At 42.2% G+C, this 22,768-nt stretch overlaps 1 protein-coding gene across 1 annotated transcript; it reads right to left on the reverse strand.

The window, feature by feature from the left end:
• Positions 1–7,761: 7,761 nt before the first annotated feature.
• On the reverse strand, positions 7,762–12,553 carry LOC143340098 (uncharacterized). The gene is made up of 6 exons (XM_076761710.1): positions 12,142–12,553; positions 10,337–10,384; positions 9,192–9,302; positions 8,727–8,843; positions 8,348–8,428; positions 7,762–8,249 (listed from the first exon to the last, which is right to left on the reverse strand). Exons 1-6 carry the CDS (start codon positions 12,262–12,264, stop codon positions 8,178–8,180), a joined length of 552 nt encoding a protein of 183 aa, XP_076617825.1. The 5' UTR covers positions 12,265–12,553; the 3' UTR covers positions 7,762–8,177.
• Positions 12,554–22,768: the final 10,215 nt, after the last annotated feature.

Here is a 22,768-nt window from a genome sequence, read left to right on the forward strand (position 1 = left end):
AGATGAATCTGTTGAGCTGCCTTTAAAGATAAACCAGTGAAGAACCAATGTCCTGCTCATAACAGTGCTGCTTTATACCTTTGACAACCACAGCAATGGTGCCACTTGTTAGCATAGGCTTCACATGTGACATAAGCTCAGAGTGTCTGAGGGGCACAGGCAGAAAAAAAGCTGCATTCAGTGGGTCACTAGTATGCAGAAAGTCCTGATGACACTGTTCCAAACCCTTTTACAGCTTGTCAGGCAGCCCGTATGGAACTGTACAGCATTTCTCCACTGGAAGGACACCCCACAGGGCACTGCATCATGTTTCTCCATTTCAATGGTACACATTAAGCACTGCATCACATTTTCTCCACTGGAAGGGGACCCTGCATCATGCTTTCTCCAATTTAAGGGCACCATGGAGGACCTTTTTATCATGTTCTCTTGCACATTGAGTCATCACAGAGCACTTTATTGCGTTCTCTCCACTAGAACAGCACCCTAGAGGGCACTTCATCTCATTTTCTCCACCGGAAGGGCACACCACTGTAGAGGGCACTTTTATCATGTTTTCGCCACTGGAAGGGCAACCTGGAGGGCACTTCATCACGTTTTCTCCACTAGATGGGCACACCACTGTAGAGGGCACTTTTATCATGTTTTTTCCGGTACCCTAGTGGACACTTTGTTACGTTTTGTCCACTTACGTTTTCTATGCCACTGTAGAGGGCATAAGATACAGTTGCCGATGACATTATAGAGTTAGATTCCCATGTCAAATGAAGCTTTGTGCACTGAATTTACATTAGAGTTCCTATGGAAGGATTACTAAACTGCAGAACAAGACATCCTGGTATTGATACAGTACATAGAAATGCAGTATAACATTCCTACGTTCTTGCAAACAAATAGCGTTTTGTAAGGGTTTATGTGGTTGTTGTACTTGCTAATACACCAGAGTGATGTAACTTTAGTGAAGCTGGACTGCCACATAGTCTGTTCACAGATATCTCAGTGCTATTACAAATGGATGTTGCAATATATAGATGTAACTTCTCAAACAGAGATCTTTTTTCTCTCCCTGCTTACACTTCATACTGGAGCTGTAGAGTATGTGGTACAGAGGTACTGAGAGAGCTCTTTGATCCAGAGAGGCCCAAGCGTAGCTACAGTACGTGTGACCAAATGATTTATTGTCCTCTCAGGACCTCTAAAGCACCACCCGCTCTGCAGTTTTGAAACATCCATTTATGACTTCAAAATTCAATGTGAGACCACACTCCCAGGCCAACAAGCCTCCTCTCTCTCTCTAATGTTCAGAGAGAGATTTTGCCTCAAATGAAATATTAATGTTTCTGCCCTGGCTGGCACTCAGCAGACCCCATGGACTTGTAGTTGAACTTTGAGAAGTTTCTGAGCTCTGGGCACAATAGCCACTTTTTTCCTGACAGTCTGCGTCCTTTCCTCTCAGCTTCCACACCTCTTTATGTCTTTCCCTCCACAGGACATTTGGCATATTTTTCTTTATCGAACATCAGTCATGCTGACTGAAGTTTATTTTGATGCACTCACTGTGCAAAGCTTTTGACAAGATAATAGAGAGACAAGGATGCGATATAGATATGGAGCCAGTCGCAGACTGAGAGATAGATAAGGAATGAAAGGACGTAGATGATTTCTATCAGCAGTGTGTGCTACCTTGCAAGACTTAATCACTCCCAGTAATCAGAAGTCATTTTATGCTGTTTTGGTCTTTTAAAATGACTTATACATGTGAGTCTGACTTGGAAAGTGGAAGTAGGTTACTTTTCCGACCACAAACTAAAAGTACTTTTCTCCTTATTCCTCACCAAAGGTCCCTGAAGGAGTTTAAGTAGACTTAGAGACAATGACCTAATGTGTTATGCTCCTCTTTGGTACTTATTCATAATATTTCCTGACCCAGAGATTCCATTACTGTGCTGCCCTTGAGGAATGTAACTGAGGAATGCAATGTTCCTTTCCACCCTTGTTTTCATCTACAGTACATAATTGTGCCAGTTTAGAGCCTTTGTAATTTTCACAAATGGTTGCAAAGTCAATGAGGTGGTGGCTGGAAGCTATTTCCAGCCGACATTCTGTACCTCCCAAGTCCATATTACCTTCTCCAGCCTGCCCATCCCTCCCTCCCTGCTGATTCCTGAGGAGACATAGTTGTCTTTCACAGCCTTTACAAGAAGTTTTCAACTTCGTGGCTCCATCTTAAATACCTCAGGCTCATTTGAATTCCTCCCTTGCCTGCCGAGCTCCCTGTGCTGCCCTCTCAGCTCCTCTCTTCACTGACAGCCCTGTCCACTTCACAGCCTGCGACGACCTTCGTGTCATACCAAAGAGGAAAGAGGATGAGAGGGAGAACGCTCACGTTTCAGTCCACTTTGCTCAGACTGAACCAGACCTGCCCCGCATTCATCTCTCTGCTTCTGCTTATTTCTCACTCTGAATCCCTTTTCCTGTTTATACGACTGAATTATGCCAGGCTTTGAATTGTGATTGATTCACAGATTTCTTTAGCCTAGTTTCCAGCCATATATATGATACGTTGGCTCCTTATTCCCCGAGATATATTTTTAAGAAATGCTGCTTTCTCAATTCATCACAAATTCTCTCTGCCATCCTATTCTAATCTATATCTATGAAATTGATTCACCCTGTCTGAGAGTATTCCCTTCTTAATAAATCAGCTGTCCGTGGACCTGTATAGTGGGCAGCGGGTCAAACTCAGCAATATTTTCTGCTTTAATGTACTGAGCAGGGCAGAGATTGGCCCGTGGCAGTGACTCAGCAGGCATCCATCATCTTCAAGGAGAGCTGCACAGATGAATTGCCCAGAAACGGAATAGACAAAATCCCTCGTTTTTCTTTCAGCTATGTTCATCTCAGTGCTTGGCTTTAATGTCTACTTTCACATTTCTCTGGCAAAATTCGCTCCAAACCAAAAGGCATTTATTGCCCCTGAATTACTGATGGTGGAGGATGTGGAGACTCTTGATGCCCGGGCTGTGAAGATCAGCATCCGGCTTGTTGCTGTTGGCATGCCAGTACCTTGTAAAACATATTTTGGCAGAGATTTTTTGCTCCTATTGGATTAAAGAAACTCTTTATAAACCATTTTGAATTTGTTAGATGAATTCAAAAATGCACGGTGGTCAAGCTTAAACCAACAATTTTTCTCAATTCCTTACATTTTATGATTTCAATCATCGCCAGTGTTGGATTTCCAACCAGGCAAAGTGGGCAACTGCCTTGAGGCCCCAGAAGCCCAAGGAATGCTTTGATATTTTGGGAAATGCTTATCCTAACATGAAGATGGGAAACAGCTAGCCTGGTTCTGTCCAAATGTAAAAAAAATCCACCTTACAGCACCTTTAATATGCAAATTATGATTATGCAAATGATGTCTCATTTGTTTACAAAAAACAACTATAAAACCACAGTCTAGTTTAATGGCTGGTTATCTATCTGAACTCGTGGTCTGGAGCAGTCACATCCTGAAGATTCACAGGCAACCAGCAGAGTCTTTAGTTTCCCTCTGCTTTCAGTCCTTACACTAAGCTAAGATAATCATCTCAAGATTAGTGTCTGCAAAGTTTTCTATAAATTTGATGTCTATTTTTTTGGAGACATTTGTTTTTCATAGACAAACTGAAAGGACTGCAGCTGGCAGACTGCCTCTGGATGTACAGACGAGGGTTTTGTTTATAATAAGAAGCTGACAGAGCCTGGAAAAGTCAATGAATTCTGCATTGGCCCATAAATAACCCTCCCACTGCCATACACGCTCAAAGGTCAGCAGGCTGATATATTGAGCTGACATCACAACACTGTTACGGAGGACTTACACATATCACACATACATCTCCGTCTCTCTCTGCCTTTTCTTCATTATGGCCAGAGTGATGTGACAGGGCTGGGCCGCTGTGGCAGCAGTTAGAGGAAGTTTTGACAGGCAGAGTTAGGGAGGCTGTTTGGGGGAGGTGTTGTTAGGCCAGAGAGGAGTGACACGAGGTGAGGGAAGACAGCCAACGCCCTGTATCTGATCTGATTGGAAGTGGCAGGAGATGAAGAGAAGGAGCCAAATTCAGCCTGAAAGCGTGGTCACAGTCTGAGGTCAGCTGGAACAGAGAATAGACGAGCAGAACCACCGCAGGAATACTGAGTAGGGAATACCGTCTTGACTGTCAATCACAGAGAAGTCATCCTTTATTGAAAGTGGTCAGTTGCTACAACACTTTCTGACCTTTTGCTGGTGCAGTGAAGTTAAAAGATAATTCTGGGTTATTACAACTTGGGTTGATTTTTCATAGATTTGACCATATTTTCCAGCAAGAATTTAGCAAGGTAGCCTGGTAACTATGTAGGATGTGGATGTCCCCATTCTTACTATTGCCTACGTAGCTGTTATTGATTAATTGTTTCTCTAGATGGGCACAATAACAGATCTATCTGAATGTCTGAATAAATCAAAGACACGAAGTTCGTCTGGGGGGTTTGTTTAAAATGTTCCCTGATTTCCTTTTCATCACAATCCAAATGATACAAAGCTACAAAAAAAAAAACAAAACTGGGTTGTAATAAACTGGAATTATCCTTTAAATGTTGTAATTCACTCTGTGATAAAAATAAAAGTCAAGACACAGAATGAAGTTTTTCAACTCAACTGAGCGGTTTGCAGAATATTTGGGCGCAGTTCCTGACTCAGAGTTGATCCTGTCTTCCTTAAAGACTAACTTGCTACGCATTGCGAACATACTACTTGTTTGTGTCTGTCTTTTCCCACATTGCATGTTGTTTGGGATGAGATGCCCCTGTCGACAGAAACTAATACTTACGCCGTGGTTTCCACTGCTTGAAAAGGATGTTGACTGTAAGCCACTAACTACGTATGAACCTGACTGAGCTTTTATGGGAAATTCTGACATATCACTCTGCTTTCACCATTTCCTACCACAATCCTATAGATTGAAGGCTTCCAAATGATTTTGTTCGTAGTGATTATCATCAGCTTTGTTCTCGAGGAGATGACTGAACCCAGACCGGAGCGGAAACAATGCCACACACCATTACACAACCACAATGACTGAAAAAAGGCTGTGAGGATTCCCTTTGTATTGACCACACACAGTGACAAAGATTGAAGTCTGAACTTCAAAGAGGCCATATTATGCTCATTTTGAGGCCCATGCTTTTGTTTTGGGGGGATTCTATTAGAATAACTTTAGCTTTAATGCTAAAAAATGCTCAATATTTTTCTCATACTAGAAACTGCAGTAACTACAGTAACCGTGTCCATTTTAGATCCCATCTCTTTAAGGCCCCCCTCAAACGGGTTAGGGTTAGTCTGCTCTGATTGGTCAGCTCTCAAAGGCCTGAGCGTGCTCCATCCATGTTTCCGCATCAGTGTTTTTGCAGCCAAGGAATCACTGTCTGTAACCGAGTCTAGCTGCACCTCTGCCGTGAATATCACCACAACAACCACTTCTAAACTACAGCAACACACACACGTTTCTGGTGATGAAGAGCAAAACAGACCTTTGTGTCACAACAAAGCTAATGCTAGCTGGGATACAAAATTAGACAAAAAGTTACATGACAAAACAGTTGCTGGCATCCAACCTCCTACTCAATTTACCTGGCTTCAAAAGAGGCTGAACGTTCACACATTTCTCTTGACTATCCCTCATTATTACAAAATTATCCCAACATCACCCCAGCCTGTGGGATAGCCACATTAGCCAAGCAACACGCAGCACGTTGACTGTCGTAATGCTGGTATTGATCGCTCTTTGAGCTTGTACTGTTAAAGCAGACAGAAGGAAAATGAAAATGGCGACATTTCTACCATATTTCCATGAAAAGTAAACATTATCCACATTGTCCACGCTAACGCTAACTTTTCAGACCTTTTATATGCACACAAAAGCTCTATAACACACTTAAAGGTCCAGTGTGTTGGATTTAGTGGCATCTAGTGGCGCAGTTGCAGATTGCAACCAACTGAGCGCCCCTCGTCTCACCTGTGACACATGTGAAGGGCTCTTTGTGCAGCCCGTGTTTGGTTTGTCTGTTCTGGGTAAAAGTAATAAAAACACAACCACTCTTACTTTCAGGTGATTAGGCGCTAATGAAAACATAATTGTGATTATATTAGATTTCCGCTGATTGATCCGCCTAAATCCTACACACTCGACCTTCAAGGAGAGGAAAAAACCCCAAAGCATAATATGGCTTCTTTGATTTAATCTTCACGTCAGTGGAGGAAATGGGTTTACATGGTTGATTGCTATTTACAATGCGTCTCTGGACAGTAATGTGGCTTTTTAGGATTAATCCCTTTGTGTGCACAACGAATACGCACACTCAGACACTTTTGCCAAGTTCCATCAGGTCATCAACCGGGAGGTTCCCAGGATGCATTAGCCCAAGGGTACAGTCAGTCAGTGATACCCTGCTGGCAGACGTCACAGCAGTGTGTATGTGATGACAGGGGAGTGAGCTGAGGCCATGGCTCTCTTGTTGCGTCTAAATGGGAATAATAAGATCTTGGTCTTTATCAGAGCGTTGCTGCTTCGGCGAAATCACAATGGCATCCTGTGGTGGTTTGTCACCAAGACAACACCAACCAAGGCAGTTCACAACCAGCTAATACAGTTTATCTGATGGCTGCGTCTGCAACTGGGGACCTTACACTCGTCTATATTCTCCCAGAGTGAGCTGCTGAAGCATATTCAGCACCAATTATGTGCTTCAGGGAAAATGTCAAGTTTATAAATAACATTTTGTTGTGTTATTTTTTCCTTTTCCCTCTGTTTGTGTCTATAAAACCATAATAATGAGACTGTGAGTACAGCATACCTACGTCATGAGCTGAGGGCTTTGATCAGTAAATGAGCGGAGGATGAGTCATCCTGTTCGCTTAGATTGCCTTACACTTTTACACAGGCTCATTTTCCTCATCAGATTGCCTCATACTCTGGATTTTCTGGTGGCATCACTTTGGGGCCCACCCAAAGTGGGCACAAATTTGCACAAATGAGTACAAATTTAAATATAATTTGCGCTGCTTTTATTTTTAACCCAGCACACACCCGTCACAGCACAGTACTGCTTTTCTCAGAGTTACAGGTGATTCATTTAATCTGATATGCTGTAAATAGGCAGAGACCCAGATGCAGAGCAGATCAGATTTTGTGCACACATTTACGTCAGTGTCCTGCAGAAACACTCAAATCTTCTGGTCCAGACCATACTGCCTTTCCATTCCTGGCCAAATGAATTAAAAATGACTCAAGATATTTAAATAGACAGAATTTGACTCCTGAAACAGATGGTCTGCACTACATTTAGATTTTTCTCTCTCTGCCTTTAGCTGCTGTAACGTAAATGGATAATGGCCTTTCATAGAAAAGAGGCTCCTGCTGGTTTATGCTGCTGCCATCTTTGCCAACCATGCACAAAATCTGCAACACTTGCTACCTGTAATTGGGGACTTACAGGCATTTCAACCCCATGATACCTTATTTTATGAATCAGTTGTAGGCAGTTTCACAGACCCTTGTGTGGTAAAATAATGTTATTCTAGGCAACCGAGGGAGGGAGAGGGAAAAGACTGAGTGGCTCCAAAAAATCTTATACAATTTCTTAATGGAGCTGAGAGTGTAAAACTATTATCCAGTTTTATGGAGAAGGCGCTAGTGGAGCATAAAGTGCTTAATGTTTAAAGACTCTGACACCATATTTCTCCTCTAAAACCTTTATTGAAATCTGATACAACAACACAAGACATATTTCTGCAAAAATATACCCCCAATCTTCATAAGGAATCTGTGATTAAATAGGTTACAACAAAACGGCAAACTAGAATATTAATATGGGATCTTTTGTGATTGTATAACATGCAGGAATATATTAGAAACTTAAAATAGTACATAAAAAGAATCTGTAAGTGCAGACTGGCTGATACAAGTAAGCGAGCTTACAGATGAAACAGCAATGGTGGACAACACACCTCAAGATTACTCAAACCAAATAAACACAAGTTCTTATTCCAAAGGTCAGATTTTCACACCGATCTTCACTTGATGATTTTTTTTAGTGGAATGTGGACACATTTGTTCTGCGCACACTCTTTGTTAGGCTTTTCCAGAAGCAACATTTTATTTTGCAGCGCCCATCGTCTGTGCGCTTCTTTTGGGTCTGTCGTTCTGTCCATCATTCTGTGGATCTCCCTGGAGAGCAGAGAACATGCCATGTGAATATTCATAAGAAGTAGTACACTTGTGTTAAGGAGAATAAATTAATATGGTGACGCTAAATAATGACTCACCAGGACAGAGAAAGCCCCAGAACGACCCGAGCTGCCCCTCTTGGGTGGATCAACCTTCACCTGTCTCCTTGCTCTAACCACCTGGAAATGAAATCCCACACAGTAAAGTGTTGTTTCTTAACAGCTGACATTTTCTGTGAGGGCGTCAACTTATTCCAGCATAAGAGACTATTTTGAACATTTTCCATTGCAGAGCTGAAAGGACACTGTCTGAATGATTGCCTGATAGGAAAAGGCCATTTCAGCCAACAGATTATACCAGTGTGTAGGCCAAACAGATCCAATAAAACCGAGGAAGGTGGCCTTATAACTCTGCCTGCACATCCGGCCTCTTTGCCCCAGCTGTTTCCTCTGCTCGGGGGTTGCCATGGAGACTCACCTGTAGGGGGCTGGATGTCTTGTCGTTGCTAAGGAGGGAGAAGGAGCCGACGCGGGATTTACGCTTGTTCTTCTTCTTATTCGCAGCTTGAACCAAGTGTCGCCTGGACCTATCAGCCTAAGAGCCCACAGACACAGGGATTAGTACAGTACATTGATACATACTGTATACAGCATGCGCTCTCTTTGGAAAGCAGCTTTTTCTGAACATTACGTGATTGTCATCCTCTCAGTGCAGTGTTATTGTAACATATTTGCTCTTATGTGGTGCTTTTTAAAATCGAATTAGTGAGCGAATAATGTGGTTTCGATGCATCATTTCTTGAGCACATTCAGATGATGCAGTATGACTAAAACTTCACTGGACCTTTGGCAGCAGCAGTCATCACTGTAAACCAGTCCCCACCTCCCCCGCGTTTGGCTTTTGCTCCCTCTGACTCCTGCGTGACTAACAAGTGTGGTTTACCTGGATGAGAGTGTTGGGGAAGCCTTTGACAGAGACGGCCCCAGGCAGGCTGGAGCGGCTCAGGTGGGTGGGACCCCTCTGCTGCAGCTGTCTCTTATGTCTGTACAAAACCTACAAGGGTGACACAGTCACAACCACAACCGCAGAGTGAAACAACAACTCCTGCACGTCTCTCCCTGTGTGGTAGAGCGCGTCAGGTCTCATGTCCTGTCCTGTTCTGCCCTGTCTCTGTCGTCGCATTCGGTCTCCTTTTTTAAATTGGCTGTCAATCTCCAACATCAGTGGGAGGAAACTGCAAAATTATTATTGCCAGTGGCTTCAGCATTTCCTGCATTTCTCATTGATCTGCACGTAAATGAAGCGCTGCCATTGATCCACTCATTTTCCTAATAAATGGACTGTCGCTTTGAGAAACATCAGGTTTCAGTTTACCAATTAGAACGTTGTGGTAAATTTATAACAGTGCTGCAGGGCTTTCACTCCATCAGTCCCCTTTTCCCTCAAAGTTACATAAGTGTGGAAATAAAAAGACTGTTTCGAGTGTTGGATAACAACTTCCTACTCTTTCCCTTTTTCCATTCTTCTGAAAACAACGGCGCCTACATGAGCTACAAAATATTTGCCTCGCAATCACTTGCGACGCCATTTAAAGTGCTTAGAGTGATTGCTGTTGACCTACATTTTGATGATTGTTTTAGTTTTCATTGTGGAGTGAGCTTTGTGGAATATTTGAGAAATTGCTGTGGCACAACAGCTGTGCAGTTTTAGAGATGAAGGATAATTGCAATATGCTCATTGCAGGGACACACATTGCTTGTGTGTGTGTGTGTGTCTGGGACTTCAGTAACTTGTGTCTGTTTCTCGCAGCAGTTTCAAAAACTGCAATGCTTCTATGGTTTCGCTGCCAGATATCTTTGCCACAATTACATCATGTCATTATTAAGTTCCCTCTGTTGTTTGTTTCTGCCTCGTCTTTCCACCGCCATGATTTCTTTTCCCTTATCGTATGCCTGCTGTGGCGCTCCTGTGACCACGAACGCCTCAGAGTTGTTCTGAACTGGAGCCCTCTCTCAGAGAAACTGATGGATTCAGACTGAGGCAGTAACCTTGAGCAGGATAGTAAGTGACTATGTGGTGGCACATACCAGTCCTTCAGTTAAGGGTAGCGCCCTCTGCTGCTTCTGATCATCATACTGAGAAGAGGGAGAGGAGAGGAAGAGTCAACACTCAAGCTGTTTTTATCTTTCTCAGTACCAAAGTGGATTTATATTACAAAGACATGCATATTCTTACGCTGTAGCACAATTTAATGCACTGTTATCATACATAGTACTGTCAGTGCATACTAATTAGAAAACTGGCCTGTGCCTTGTTAACTATGAATATGTGATATTCAGTAACAGGGTAAGTAAATAGTCAAAATCATGTCCTGTCAAACTAATTTATGTCATTACTTGACAAAGCAAATAATTCTTCAGTCTCCAAGTCGCCACACATGGCAGTATTTCTGGGTGGAAGCCACAGTTGTGACCTTCTGGGTGTTCTGGCTGTGTTTTGCATGCGTGTGTATGTGAGTGTGTTTTGTGTGTAGGATATTTAGCAAAATTCTGCCTCAAAAACCTGCCACAATCCATCTGGCTTTCTGCTGTTATGTGTTGCCCAGTCCTATAAATTACTCATTCAGTGTATTCCACTCCATTATAAACACAAATGACCTTGGTGGGAAAAGGCAAAGGACGAGTAAACCGAACCAAATGTAGCCTCTGAAAAGATGCTGCATCGGGTATTAGTTAGTTCCCACCACATTTGAAGCTTAAAATTGCGCATGCTGTAATTACAATACAAATAGCGGCTGCAGAAAAGCACATATGTGGCACAAACTCCCTCAGATGGAACAGAATGCCCAATGAAAACTCTTTCATGTGTGGCTGAAAATCCGCCTCTCTCCTCCTGCAGCTGTCGAATCCCTTGTCCAGATGAGGGTGATTACTTTGGACAGAACATGAGGACTGTCCACAGAAAAATGCTAACCACAAGTTTAAAGTATAACAGCCGGCTCGCCACATGAAAAGCCCAAAAGGGAGCTGAAAGATTTTATTCCACGGAGGGGTGTATTTTTGGTGCGGTGGCATTATGACTGCAAAAACCATTACAATGGGACTTTGTTTCTGTTAGAAAAAAAAAAAATTATACGTCTCCACAGGTCAGGGTTAGACTATGCATGTCTCCTGCCATCCTGAAACACACTTGACCACTATTATTGTCACAACAGCCTCTTTCGAAGGAGCCAGAGTGAACTTACATTCCAGCAGAGTTACTGGCTTCCTCTGACCTGAGCTACTGTATAAACACTAACCACACTGTCTGAGCAAAAATCATTACACTTCCAGTCATTTCTACCGAAATGTACAAACAATTCAAGATTTTCATCAATTACACTGATTGATAAGGTGAGCCCTGACTGATTTCCCTTTTAAATATGTGCCACATGTCACGTTGCCACATTGAGGAAATGTTGGTTATTAGAAGCAGATGAGTTCGAGACAGAGTTTCAAACTTTAAGACAACTGAGATGTGGCGTGTACAAAAGACACTGATGGAAATGTCTAAACAATTTTAGGATTTTACTGTTGTTTTCCAAATTTTAAACATACCATTCTCTTAAAATCAACATCAAACTGACTTGTCGCTGCCAGCTTGCGTTATGTCGTGTTCAGCAGTGTCCTTCTTGGAAAAAACGCTGATAATTCAGATTCTTTTCACTTTCATTTCAGAGAAGGGTTAGTTATTATGTAATTTGGTCTGGCAAACAGCATTTAAACAGACTCAACTAGGCTGCACTTACCTCTGTATTGTCACAACAGCACAGATGATGACTGATACCTAATGAACACCTTGGTTACCGCTCTCCTTCCCTAACTATCACATCCATTAGAAGTGCGTCTCTTACCTGTCCGTCTGCGGTCCGTCCGCTGACACACAGCTCTCCCTGTGTTGCTCCTGAGCAGTCGAGGGCGTGTGACAGCAGGCTCGCCTGCAGGCAGAGCACGCACAGCCAGATAGTAAACCCCATGATCCAGGCAGGAACTCGAGTGTTCCCAGCCCCTGTCAGCTCCCTGCTTTATACTCTCGGCTCTGCTAATGGGGAACAGATGCAGGGGAACGGGAGGCCATGCCAGCTTCACGCAGACAAACAGCCCACCACAAGCCTGTGCTATGCGCCAGCCAGTGGCCTGCGGTCCTGCAGAAACATGTCAGACATCTTGAGGGCCTCCCCTTTAAAAATCTCCCCCTACTCCACTAACCCTACCCTTAGACGAGTATGAAGGACATTTTCCACTTATGCCTGCACAGTAGCTCCTGCCAAAGTGTTCGTAAATAAGAGAGAGCACAGAGAGAGTGGAGAGAGAGGCGGGAGGGGGGGAAACTTGCGTTGTCAAACCTCTGCACATAACAAATGAAAAATTGGTGGTTTGGTTCTTGTAATGTCTTGAAGAAATGCGGCATTATGTGGTGAATTTGTCTGCTGGCTTACTGTGGATGAATCTCTTTCCTTGTGCTGTTTATATAGTTCTGCACTGATCCAAACACTTCAGTAAGCCTTTTAGAATTACAGTAATTACTCCTCAGTAGACTTCTCAGTGGAATATACAGCAGCTATCAACACTGTCAATCCATCTTTCAGCTTGCAGACTTCTGTTGACTGAAGACTGGCATAGGAGGTGAAATCAGAATTGTCAGATGCGCATAATAATCATGATAAGTCTATTATGGTTTAGGGAAGGTTCTCATGCTCAGCTGGGAAAGAAAAAGCTGAAAAACTGAAAAACAGGAGGGTTTTCTGTTAAAATTGTACAGTATGTTTTACATTACCTGCAAAGCCTGTTGAGATGGGATAATGTACCTCTGTGGGAGTTTATATAGCCTTTAAAACGTAGCACGCCATAAAGAATGCATCTCCTGATGGGGCAAGTTGTAGATGAATAGGCGCCCTGTCTCAAGGTGTATTACAGGATGGAAAGAGTGAGTGGGAGTGAGAGAGACGAGAATCAAGTCTTCGAGCCTCAGGCTGCGGGTCACAGAGGAATTGTCTCCCGCTTCGGTTCGAAACATGCACCGCTGTGAAAATTGTGGATATTAAAGTTTCATTTCCAGTCCAAGACAAGTCCATACACCGCTTTCCTGTCCTCTAGCGTATCAGTGAAAGACGTTGCTTCTCACTCAACAAACTTGAACAAGATTGTGAAAGCATCTGTAATGTCTCTGACAATTTCCGAGTGAGTCACAGTTTGAGGGGGAAAATGAAAGATGGTTATTCATCTTCATTCCCAATCCCTCCCTCCCCTTCACTTTTTTTCTGAGATATGTTTGACACTGTGTAGGAACCGCTGTTCCAAGCTTCTCCCTGGAGGTTCAGCGAGACCACTGGCTAGACAGCTTAGGCTAATGATGTGAATTGATGGAGGAGATGTTTCGTCAGGAGACAAAGGAAGGGAGGAGCGAAAAATGACCTCAAAACAGCAAAAACACTGCTTTACTTGGCAGCCAATCCCAAATGCACTCAGGAGTGGACAAACATGTCAGCCATGTTAGTGGACTGACCAAGCAGTACATTTCAGAGTTGTTCCTTCCAAAATCACAGTCTGTACTTAAGTTTAACAAAACATCAGATGACTTCTTGTAAGGCATGTCAAAATTCAAATTACCAAGGTTACAAGTTTACATTAACCTCTCACAAACCACAATGTGGCCACGTAAAGAGACAGTAATAACAGCGAGGGAGAGTTATTTCATACTCCAAATCCCTGTTATTCACCCGACCCTTTCAAGTTTAAAGTAACTTTTTAATACATCTGAGGGAGTTAAATGTAAAAAATTGCTATGCGGAGCCACTCTCAGTACTCGCCTCCCCTGCCTCCCTATGGGAAGTGTCATTCATCAGCGGCTCTGCTTTGAGCTGCTGTCAATGTGTCTGGGGATGATGCTCTACGGCTAGCAGCTGTTGACCTTGCGGAAAAAGGAAAAAAAAACATCTTTTTTCCCCCCACTGCACGCTGTCTGCTTTGAAGAGAGATGAGAAGACAGGTAATTTATGACACATAAATAAATGTAGAAATGTGTTTGTGTCCGTGTGTGAGGGTAAGCAACAAAGCTGTTTGGCAGCAGGATGAGAGAAAACAGGAAACGTGACTTAGGAAACAACATCTGGATTAGGAGACATGACTCATAAAGTAATGGATGTTTTGGATTATGTAATTGAAACATCGTCTCTCCTACTGCCCCATTTGTGAAAGGGTTGGTTCACCTAAATTACAGAGAACCATTTTCTCACGTAACTCTAATGGTCTCTATTCAGAGAGTTTTGGTTTAATTTGCCCAGATTTGTTGATATCTGTCTCTGAAAATAATGCCTACGCCCCAATGCTATGGAGGTGAATGGAATTTTGTTTGTGGTGCAGAGAGCGTTGCCAAAAACATCCACATATTTCAACAGGATCGTGTCTTTCCAGAAATGTTGTTCCAATTACTCTGTTAATGTATAATCCACCGTGAACCATTTTCTTAAGTCCTTAAAGACCTTTTCAACTCACTCATATATAGTTTTGTGAGCTATTTGTGCTTCCCCAGGCCAATTTGCTTTTCATTCTGTATGAACAATAAAGAAAACCAAAGAAAATCTATCTTTAACAAACATTTGGATTGTGCTGGGTCTTAAAGAGCAATCTTGCTCTATAAAACTAGCCTATCCTTTATAGCTCTACATATTTGCACTGTATGTGCGTGCGAATACTAAAACAAATAACAGCCAGTGTGAGTGGAGTCGCTTCACGCTTGGAGACCACATGCTTCAGGATGCGATGAACCAGTGACAGTCAGTTAGTCTCCTTGTGCATCAAGGTGATTTGGCCATTTGGCGAACTAAACGCAGTCAAGCTCCAAATAGCACTTTCCAATCATGTCTCTTTGTTATTGCATGCATATAATGTATGTGACAGATGAAGAGACTCCCCGTAGGAAGGGGAAGGCACAAACGGTGTTTGGATATTTTATTTTGGGTCATGTAGATAATAACCTCTAGCTGAGAAATGAGAGGCCGAAATTCATGTCTCCCCACTCGGCTCTGTACAACTGGACAGGCTCATAGGTCTGATTGCAAATCAATACTCCCCTACAGCACATTGCCCTCTTCGTCTTTCTATGCGGCTGCTTTGGTAACAGCTTTGTGAAAGGTGCGAGGGAGAGAAAAGCAGCCAGGCTTTCAATCCTCTCATGTGGAAACAGTGGAGGAAGCCAAGGACGAGACTTAAGAAAAACAGTACAGCTGTGCTGCAATTTGCGCGTTTGTCATTGAACAAAGAGGGATTATTGTCTGTCTTGTCTATTTTCACTTTCACTTTCCGTTTATTGTCCTTGGCTGTTTGAGCATTAGCATGCTGACACAGAGGAACCCTCATTTGACTCAAAGTGAATCTTAAATATATCAGTTACCAGCAACATTTGTCTTTAATTTCACATGTGTACCCCGATGCCCCCAGTGAATATCCATCCTGTATCGCTGAATAAAAAGGCACTCAGCAATCACAGCCCTCATTTTCTCACGCAAGACAGATGAAATTCGGCTTTATTCCAAACACAGTCTTTTAGATCAGTCCACAAATCAGCATAACTTATCAATTTACACATCAAAGCTCCCAGGAAGAGAAAACGTTAAGTCTGTAGATAACCAATTACACCATAAGTCTCTGTGACTGGGGGCTTTGTGGAGATGGGACATCTAAAATGCGTCAGCACATATACACAAATATATCAGGTTCTTTTAAAAAGCAAGAGACCAGGTACATGTTGAAACATTAATCCACGATAACGAAAGGGCATACTGCTGAAATGATGACCTCAGGACGTTGTTTACATGATCCTGGATTCCTGGATTAATTACTTCACGATAAATGCTTTGAGGATTTGACATGAAAACTGCCAAAATGTGACAGTTAAAGATGCAATATGTATGAACAGGGGCCAACATATCATCACAGTAACTGCTGACTGCTGCTCACTATACTCTTTTGCTGTATCTGTCTTTGGATGTATCTACTAGCTACCGTTAGCTAATTAGCGAACAAGGCAGTCGTTGTTGTACTGTCTCGGGCAGTTGCTCCCAAACTTTTTGAAACCGTGGAAATTTTTCGTGCAGATGAGGCATCCTGGCGTGGAATATCTGGTTTCCCCTCCTCAGTCAAAGCCGTAAGCCAAATAACTTTCACTTTCACTGATTTTTGGTCAGCTCAGGTTCTGTCATCTCACGCACAGCTGAGATGTGTCAGCATTTCTTTGAGCTGTTACAGCGTCAAACGTTTCCTGACACTCGCTTTTTCTGACTGACTGCTGTGCATCTGGAAAACTCGCAGCAGAAAGTGTGACGGGCAAACGTCTGCCATGTCGCCAATCTTAGCTGCAATGTAACTGCATCGTGTTTATCACTTTTATTACTGCTCATTTTCTTTCAGTGGAAATGAACAAATCCTGCAACACTCCTCGCCCATCACTCCACACTGGGAACCACTGCTTGAGGAGCACCAAATCATAGTATTTCATTGCAGAATGAGCCTCCATTATCTAAATGGAGAGTGTTCAAATGTGGATTATGAAGCTTAAAGGATTTCCTATGTACAGGTGTTTGAGAGGACCTGAGATACCTGCATCATATGAAGGTCATACGAAGCGATACTGTATCGAACCTTTAGGGCCAGTGGAAAAAGTAGGAAATTGCTACTTAAACCCAACTTGTCCAGTTATTATCACAGCACACTGACCATTGTTCATTCAGCCAGAATACTAAACAGAATATCATGAGAGAGCGTCAGACGTAGTCTGGGTCGTGCCCTCTCACTATCTCTCATTTATATCCCGTCCTCTCTCCGCTGTGGTTACCATGGCAGCAAGGAGTTGGATTCAAACAATGCCACTGAGGGTTGAAGCCTTTGATGAGAGGAGATAGCCGACCATATCTGTGTCTGGGTGAGAGAAGGTGTGGACGGGCTGCTGCTGTGCTGCTCTCCAGCTGCAGCCACACATGCATTATTACATATCATAAACGGAGTACAGCGCACATCTTTGTCTGTTTTCACTGGGAGAATGTGGATCCATAAAGATGTTCTTACTGGATGTCTTGTTCAGATGCAGATAGAGACTGAAATCCTGTGCGAACATGAGGAATGAATTGAATCTGAAATTATATTATGTGACCGCCGAGAGCCCACTAAAAGGCCTTTTTGCTCTTCAAAAGAGATTGTGTGGCTCTTTGTCCCGCAGCACATGTCAGATGTCTTTGTGCTGAAGTGAGGACTTTTGTCATTTGGTCTCCTACTTTGTCCGCATACTAAAAACTTGTACATCTGACAGGTTTTGTCAATCAGCAGTAAATCAACTCACTCCCCAGAGTGGGAGAGCAATTATGATAGCAGACCTTCAACGCGGCAAAAATCATTAAAAATGGCTCTTGTTATTCATGTGCTTACTCGTCTCTGTGCTGCAGAATCGGTTAAAACTGCTCATAAAATAAATAAATCTCAATAAATGATAGAATTGCTCAGTTACAGAAACAACCTTTCAAATTAATTGCTTTTCTGTGTGTGTCTATTTACATCCTTAACTGCATATTATCTAGAAATCTTCACATGTCTGGGAGCTAATAAGCTAACAAAAACACACATTTCTGCTATTTAACTTTCACTGCAAAAACACTTTAAAACATTCATTGATTTTAACACAAAATATTAGCATTAATTTACAGCCATGCTTCTGTCTACCAGAGGAATTTAAATCTAATATTCACTCTCCTTTTAGCTCTGCTTTACTCTTCACCAACTCTTCAATATCTGGCACCGAAATCCCAAAATCTTAAACAAAAAAGAAATGAGGTTGATGAGAGATGTGAGACTGAGGTTGAGGGCTGTAAACCCAAAATAATGAGGTGGAAGATGCTAACATGTAGTGATAGTTGGTGATAATTCTCTGTGAGTTCGTCACTATGAGGGACCCTTTTTACATTACGCATAGACATTTCATCCACTGTTAATAAAAGAATATTGATTAGTGCAGCTTTAATTTGTAGCATCATTAAACTGGTGCTAGTATGCTTTGAGCTAGTTAATAGACTTGTGGAGTGCAGTGGTTATCTATCTTTGGACTACAAGACAGAATCAGTTAAAGCCATTTTGTGAGCTCATCTACACTTCAGATATCTGGGTGCACTCATGACCTGATGAAATGATCATAGTCTGGGCTGAACTGCATATTTGCCGGTGGTATGTGTTAGCAAGTGTTGCTAAATCTCAGACCCATTACAGAAATATCTTACAGTGCTGGGTGACTAGCAACAAAAACACCTCTTTTGTAAACAGCTGCGGCTAAACTTGGCTGGAGAAAACTATTGGCAAGCAAACTGGGAAGTGGAGTGGCTGACAAATTTACTCTCATCATCCACATTTGTAAAATAAACACAGGAAAGGAGGGATGTTAGCAGACTTCTGTGCTGTGTGACTAATATAGTCTGGAAGGAGATTGACCAGACAGTCAATATGTTGTCGTTTCTAAACAGTGGAAGGGAAAAGAATTAGTTAGGGGCTATCGGAGGCTGAAAGGGACATCTTAAAGTGTGAACATCGAAGTAGAAAGCTTTGCACTGTACATGAAAAACACAGCCAAATGGAATGCGTCCAGAACATGTAGAACGACATTCATACTCTTAAAAAAATTTCAAACCCTCAGGTCAGCCATCCTCACAGGAATATCTGACCTCCTCTTGTCCACAAACTTTATTTTCCATGACCTGCCATGTTCACACATTGCATTTCTGCTCCCTTGTTTGTGTTCAAATGCAAATCAGCATTAATAAACATCTGCTATGAAGGTATTTTGCAGCACCCAAGCAAACTGGCTCCATCCAGCGCTAACAGCCATGGCCGTGTGTAGCGTATCCAGGAGGTAAGGTGGTTGTTTTCTATTATAAGTGTGATTTTCCTCAGCTCCTGCTTTAACTCATTACTCAACCCAGAGGACAATCAGCTCTTGTTTATTAGCAGTAACAGGGGAAATGGCTTCATGACTGCCTTCTGCCGCTGCAGCCCTGTCCACTTTGGGGGTTTCTGAAAATGCATTTATCAGATATTAATAAGACAAAACCCACATCCATCTATCTATTCATCAAATGTAAAAATATTCAGTGTGAAACAAGCTTCTTTTCCCTTTCCCCTGACTCCACACTCTGAAGAACTGCACAAATCATTGGATGACTCACTGTGTTTGTTTGGTATTTGTGATGCTTTGTTTCCAACACCGGAATGGCCACTTATGGGCAATTAGTCATGCTGAGTAGGCAGAGGCTTCACCTCCACCTCGTCACTGACACACAAGGAAATGTATGTTCAAATGGAATAAGCTGAGTGACTGCAGACTGAACACTCCAGCAGCAGTGAGGTGGGAAATATGTTGCTCATGTTGGCATTAGTAGAAAGGCAGCAGAGGACTTAAAACACAGACATTATTGTGGGAATAAAAGCATGAGGTTTAATCCAAAATCAATACTCTGACCCAAAGGTCTGTAGTGTCTCAGGCCTTTAATACGCTGATATCAATTACGGCAAATCATGTATTTTACTAACAGTTTTCCATTGAAAAGGGGATAACTGAGTAGGCTTTATGGGCTTGTTAGCATGTGTTTTATAATTTGCAGTGTAATCACATATAAATCTACTCAAGAGAGTTCAGTCTTTCCCTGCTGATGGACATTATGCTTTTTTTTGTCTCAACATGTAAATATAATCTAAAATTACAGTACACATGCTCATGTACAGTTAATTATTCACACATGGTTGAATGTAAATAGCTTTTTTAAAAGTCAGACTCTAGAATCATCTTGAATTAAAAGGTGAATTCAGTGACTTTCCACATGTTGTTGCCCTCAGGGACGACAAGATGGAAATTATGATGAAACTGTGTTTGAACTATGGGTTATATTATCTCAAAGACGTGGTCCATGAAAGTGACTGCATCTGCTAATTTTAGGACTTTCTGAGGGAGCAAGAATCACCCAAAGACAATTTGCGAGTGACCAATGGATTATGGGATAATCCATTGGTCACGTAATAAGGTAGAAGAAAGCTGTATCTGAATGATGCTTGAAATGGGACACACCTTGCTGGTAACAGAATTATTCTATAAATGTGGACTTTAAACGATGTGAGGCAATCTTCTTGGCTGGTGGCAAATTATCTGTCTGAAGTGATACACACCTACCACCTAAAAGTAAGTGGTCCGGCCTTGAAAAGCTTCCCCATGAGAATCACAGGAAGAAGAAAAGTCAATAAGAGTGTGGCATTACCACTGTTACCAGGTGGAGACAGAAGCGGGCTTATGTATGTAGGTCAATATAGATCATGGATCATTGAAGAATGACTGAATGTCACAGGTGCAAAATGTCCCCTTTGGTAAGTGCATCTGACACATCTGCTACCTCCCTGACCACAGAGACATCACTGAGTTTTTATCACAGGAATATGATCTCTGAGCATATTCAGAGTTAGGTAGGCTTGAAAATCTGAAGGTTTCTCTTTTTCGTAGCGGCACCATAGGATAAACAGAATTCAACCATCTAAGCATCAGCACTAAACATCATGTTTTTGTCGTCAGAATCAGAGCAATTGCTTATTTCATCACTTTTTGCAAGACATTGCACAAGAAGCAGCCCAGAGACAATTCAAATATTCAGATACCATCATAAAATGTAGCTACTAAACATTTAGGATTTGATTTTTCCACAAATCGTTGACTGTATTTAGAAATTTGGACTGTAGTTGAAGGACACCTTAACGTGTTGAGCCACAGTTCCTTTAATTTTGATGACACTCTTGTATTTTTCAATACATTCAATTATGACAATAACTCACAGAGCACCCAAGTGGCAGGTGTAATTTTTGCAGGCCCCCTGGTGGCTGAGGTTTGTTTTTCCCTTTCATCACTTCGTCCAGCAAGTGCATATTTGAATGATTGGTGTTTTCTGCCTGTGTGCAGTTACAGTAATAGTGCAAATTGTTGCCTTTCCAAAAGAATCACTGTTACTACTTTCCCAGACAAAACATCCATGAATCAACTCTTACTGGCTGCTAACATACAGTTATGATTCATTGAGCGTTTATATGGTTTTCAGAGGCTGACATTTGGTTGAAGGACGAGATCATATAGTGTGCAGTGAAGCCCTCCGTGACAAATGACCTCAAATGCCAACGCTTAGGCTGCAGAGCTATAATCTGTCTCCAAACACACAAAAACACTGAATGTCACTGCAGACAATAACCACACTCACACATGTGTGCACATAAGAACACTGTAACACCAGCATGTGACACGGATAGAAGGACCAGAATGCTTTGCTCTCCTTAGTGATTCTAAATATTTCAGTCACAACTCCCCAGCAGGCTTTGAGATCTCCCATGCTCAAATGCTAAAATCTATCACTGACCTGCTGATTGTATTTTCACACAGCAGCTACTGAGGATGACTGCATGAATATTCCCTCTGTTCCCACCTACAATCTTGATGGCTTTCATAAAGTGTGTAAATGTACGTACTGGCTTGAAACAAGTTAAATCAACCAAGAAGAAATGCAAACAATACCCACTGTATGCAGCCTTTTGCATGATAGGAAAAGTTTGATAAATAAGCCACAAAATGAAGAGCTCATACTCACATTCACCTCAGGTCTGCAGATGTAAATGCAGAGTCATGCTGCAAGTGAGCGTAAAGCATAAACACCAGTATTACTGGAGCATGAGGCCTTTAATACGCTTTGCTCAAACATACATCAGCAGTTGCCTTAAGGTTGCAGAAATGTGCTTGTGACCAGAGGATTGCTGATGTAAAACCCTAAAATGACCCGTCACTCTACGCTGCAGCTATTTAGTGACCTACAATAGGAGACTGGGATTGTATTGGGAGTGTCCATGGCCAGTTAAACTACTCTTCTTTCTGTCCTGTCATGGTGAAATCCATTCTATTCTGCCTCTAGTTTACCTGATTACAGTCTGCACTGTGAAAATGTCACTTTTGTGTGTCTTCTACCCTCCCCACCCTTGCGGTAGCATTCCAGCAGCAGCACATGTGGTTATGTTCCAATGTGACTGTTCCCCCTGTTATAACCAAATCTTGCAGACAAAGCAAGTGAAACTGCTGTTTAACAGGCCAGACATTATGTTATTTAAATCTCCAAGCAATGAGCACTGACCCATCATAATCAATTTTAAAGTGCACCACTGAGCATCCGCTGCGCAGTCATATTGCAACCCGATTTAAATAATCCCTGCTTCTGACCTTCTAACAATAATTACCAAGACCTTATATTTCTGCATTGGGCTAATTCCAGCACAGTACACAGTATATGTGAACAGGGGAATAGGTTTAGAAATGGTACAGATCTGGAGTTGAGAAATGAAGCTTACCATGTAGCTTTCAGCAGTTAATACAAACAGCGTGTGCATGTGTGCCTGAACCTCTGTTTGAGATTTAGGACCCACTTCTATTCA

This window comes from Chaetodon auriga, chromosome 21, assembly GCF_051107435.1.
Source record: "Chaetodon auriga isolate fChaAug3 chromosome 21, fChaAug3.hap1, whole genome shotgun sequence".
Taxonomy (NCBI): Eukaryota; Metazoa; Chordata; class Actinopteri; order Chaetodontiformes; family Chaetodontidae; genus Chaetodon; species Chaetodon auriga.

Coding starts and splice junctions, on each gene's coding strand:
- LOC143340098 (XM_076761710.1), bottom strand. CDS start 12,264: ATGGGGTTTACTATCTGGCTGTGCGTGCTCTGCCTGCAGGCGAGCCTG. Junction 9,303..10,336: donor TACCCTTAACTGAAGGACTG/GTATGTGCCACC, acceptor TCACCCTTGTAG/GTTTTGTACAGACATAAGAG. Junction 8,844..9,191: donor TCCCCAACACTCTCATCCAG/GTAAACCACACT, acceptor GTGGGCTCTTAG/GCTGATAGGTCCAGGCGACA.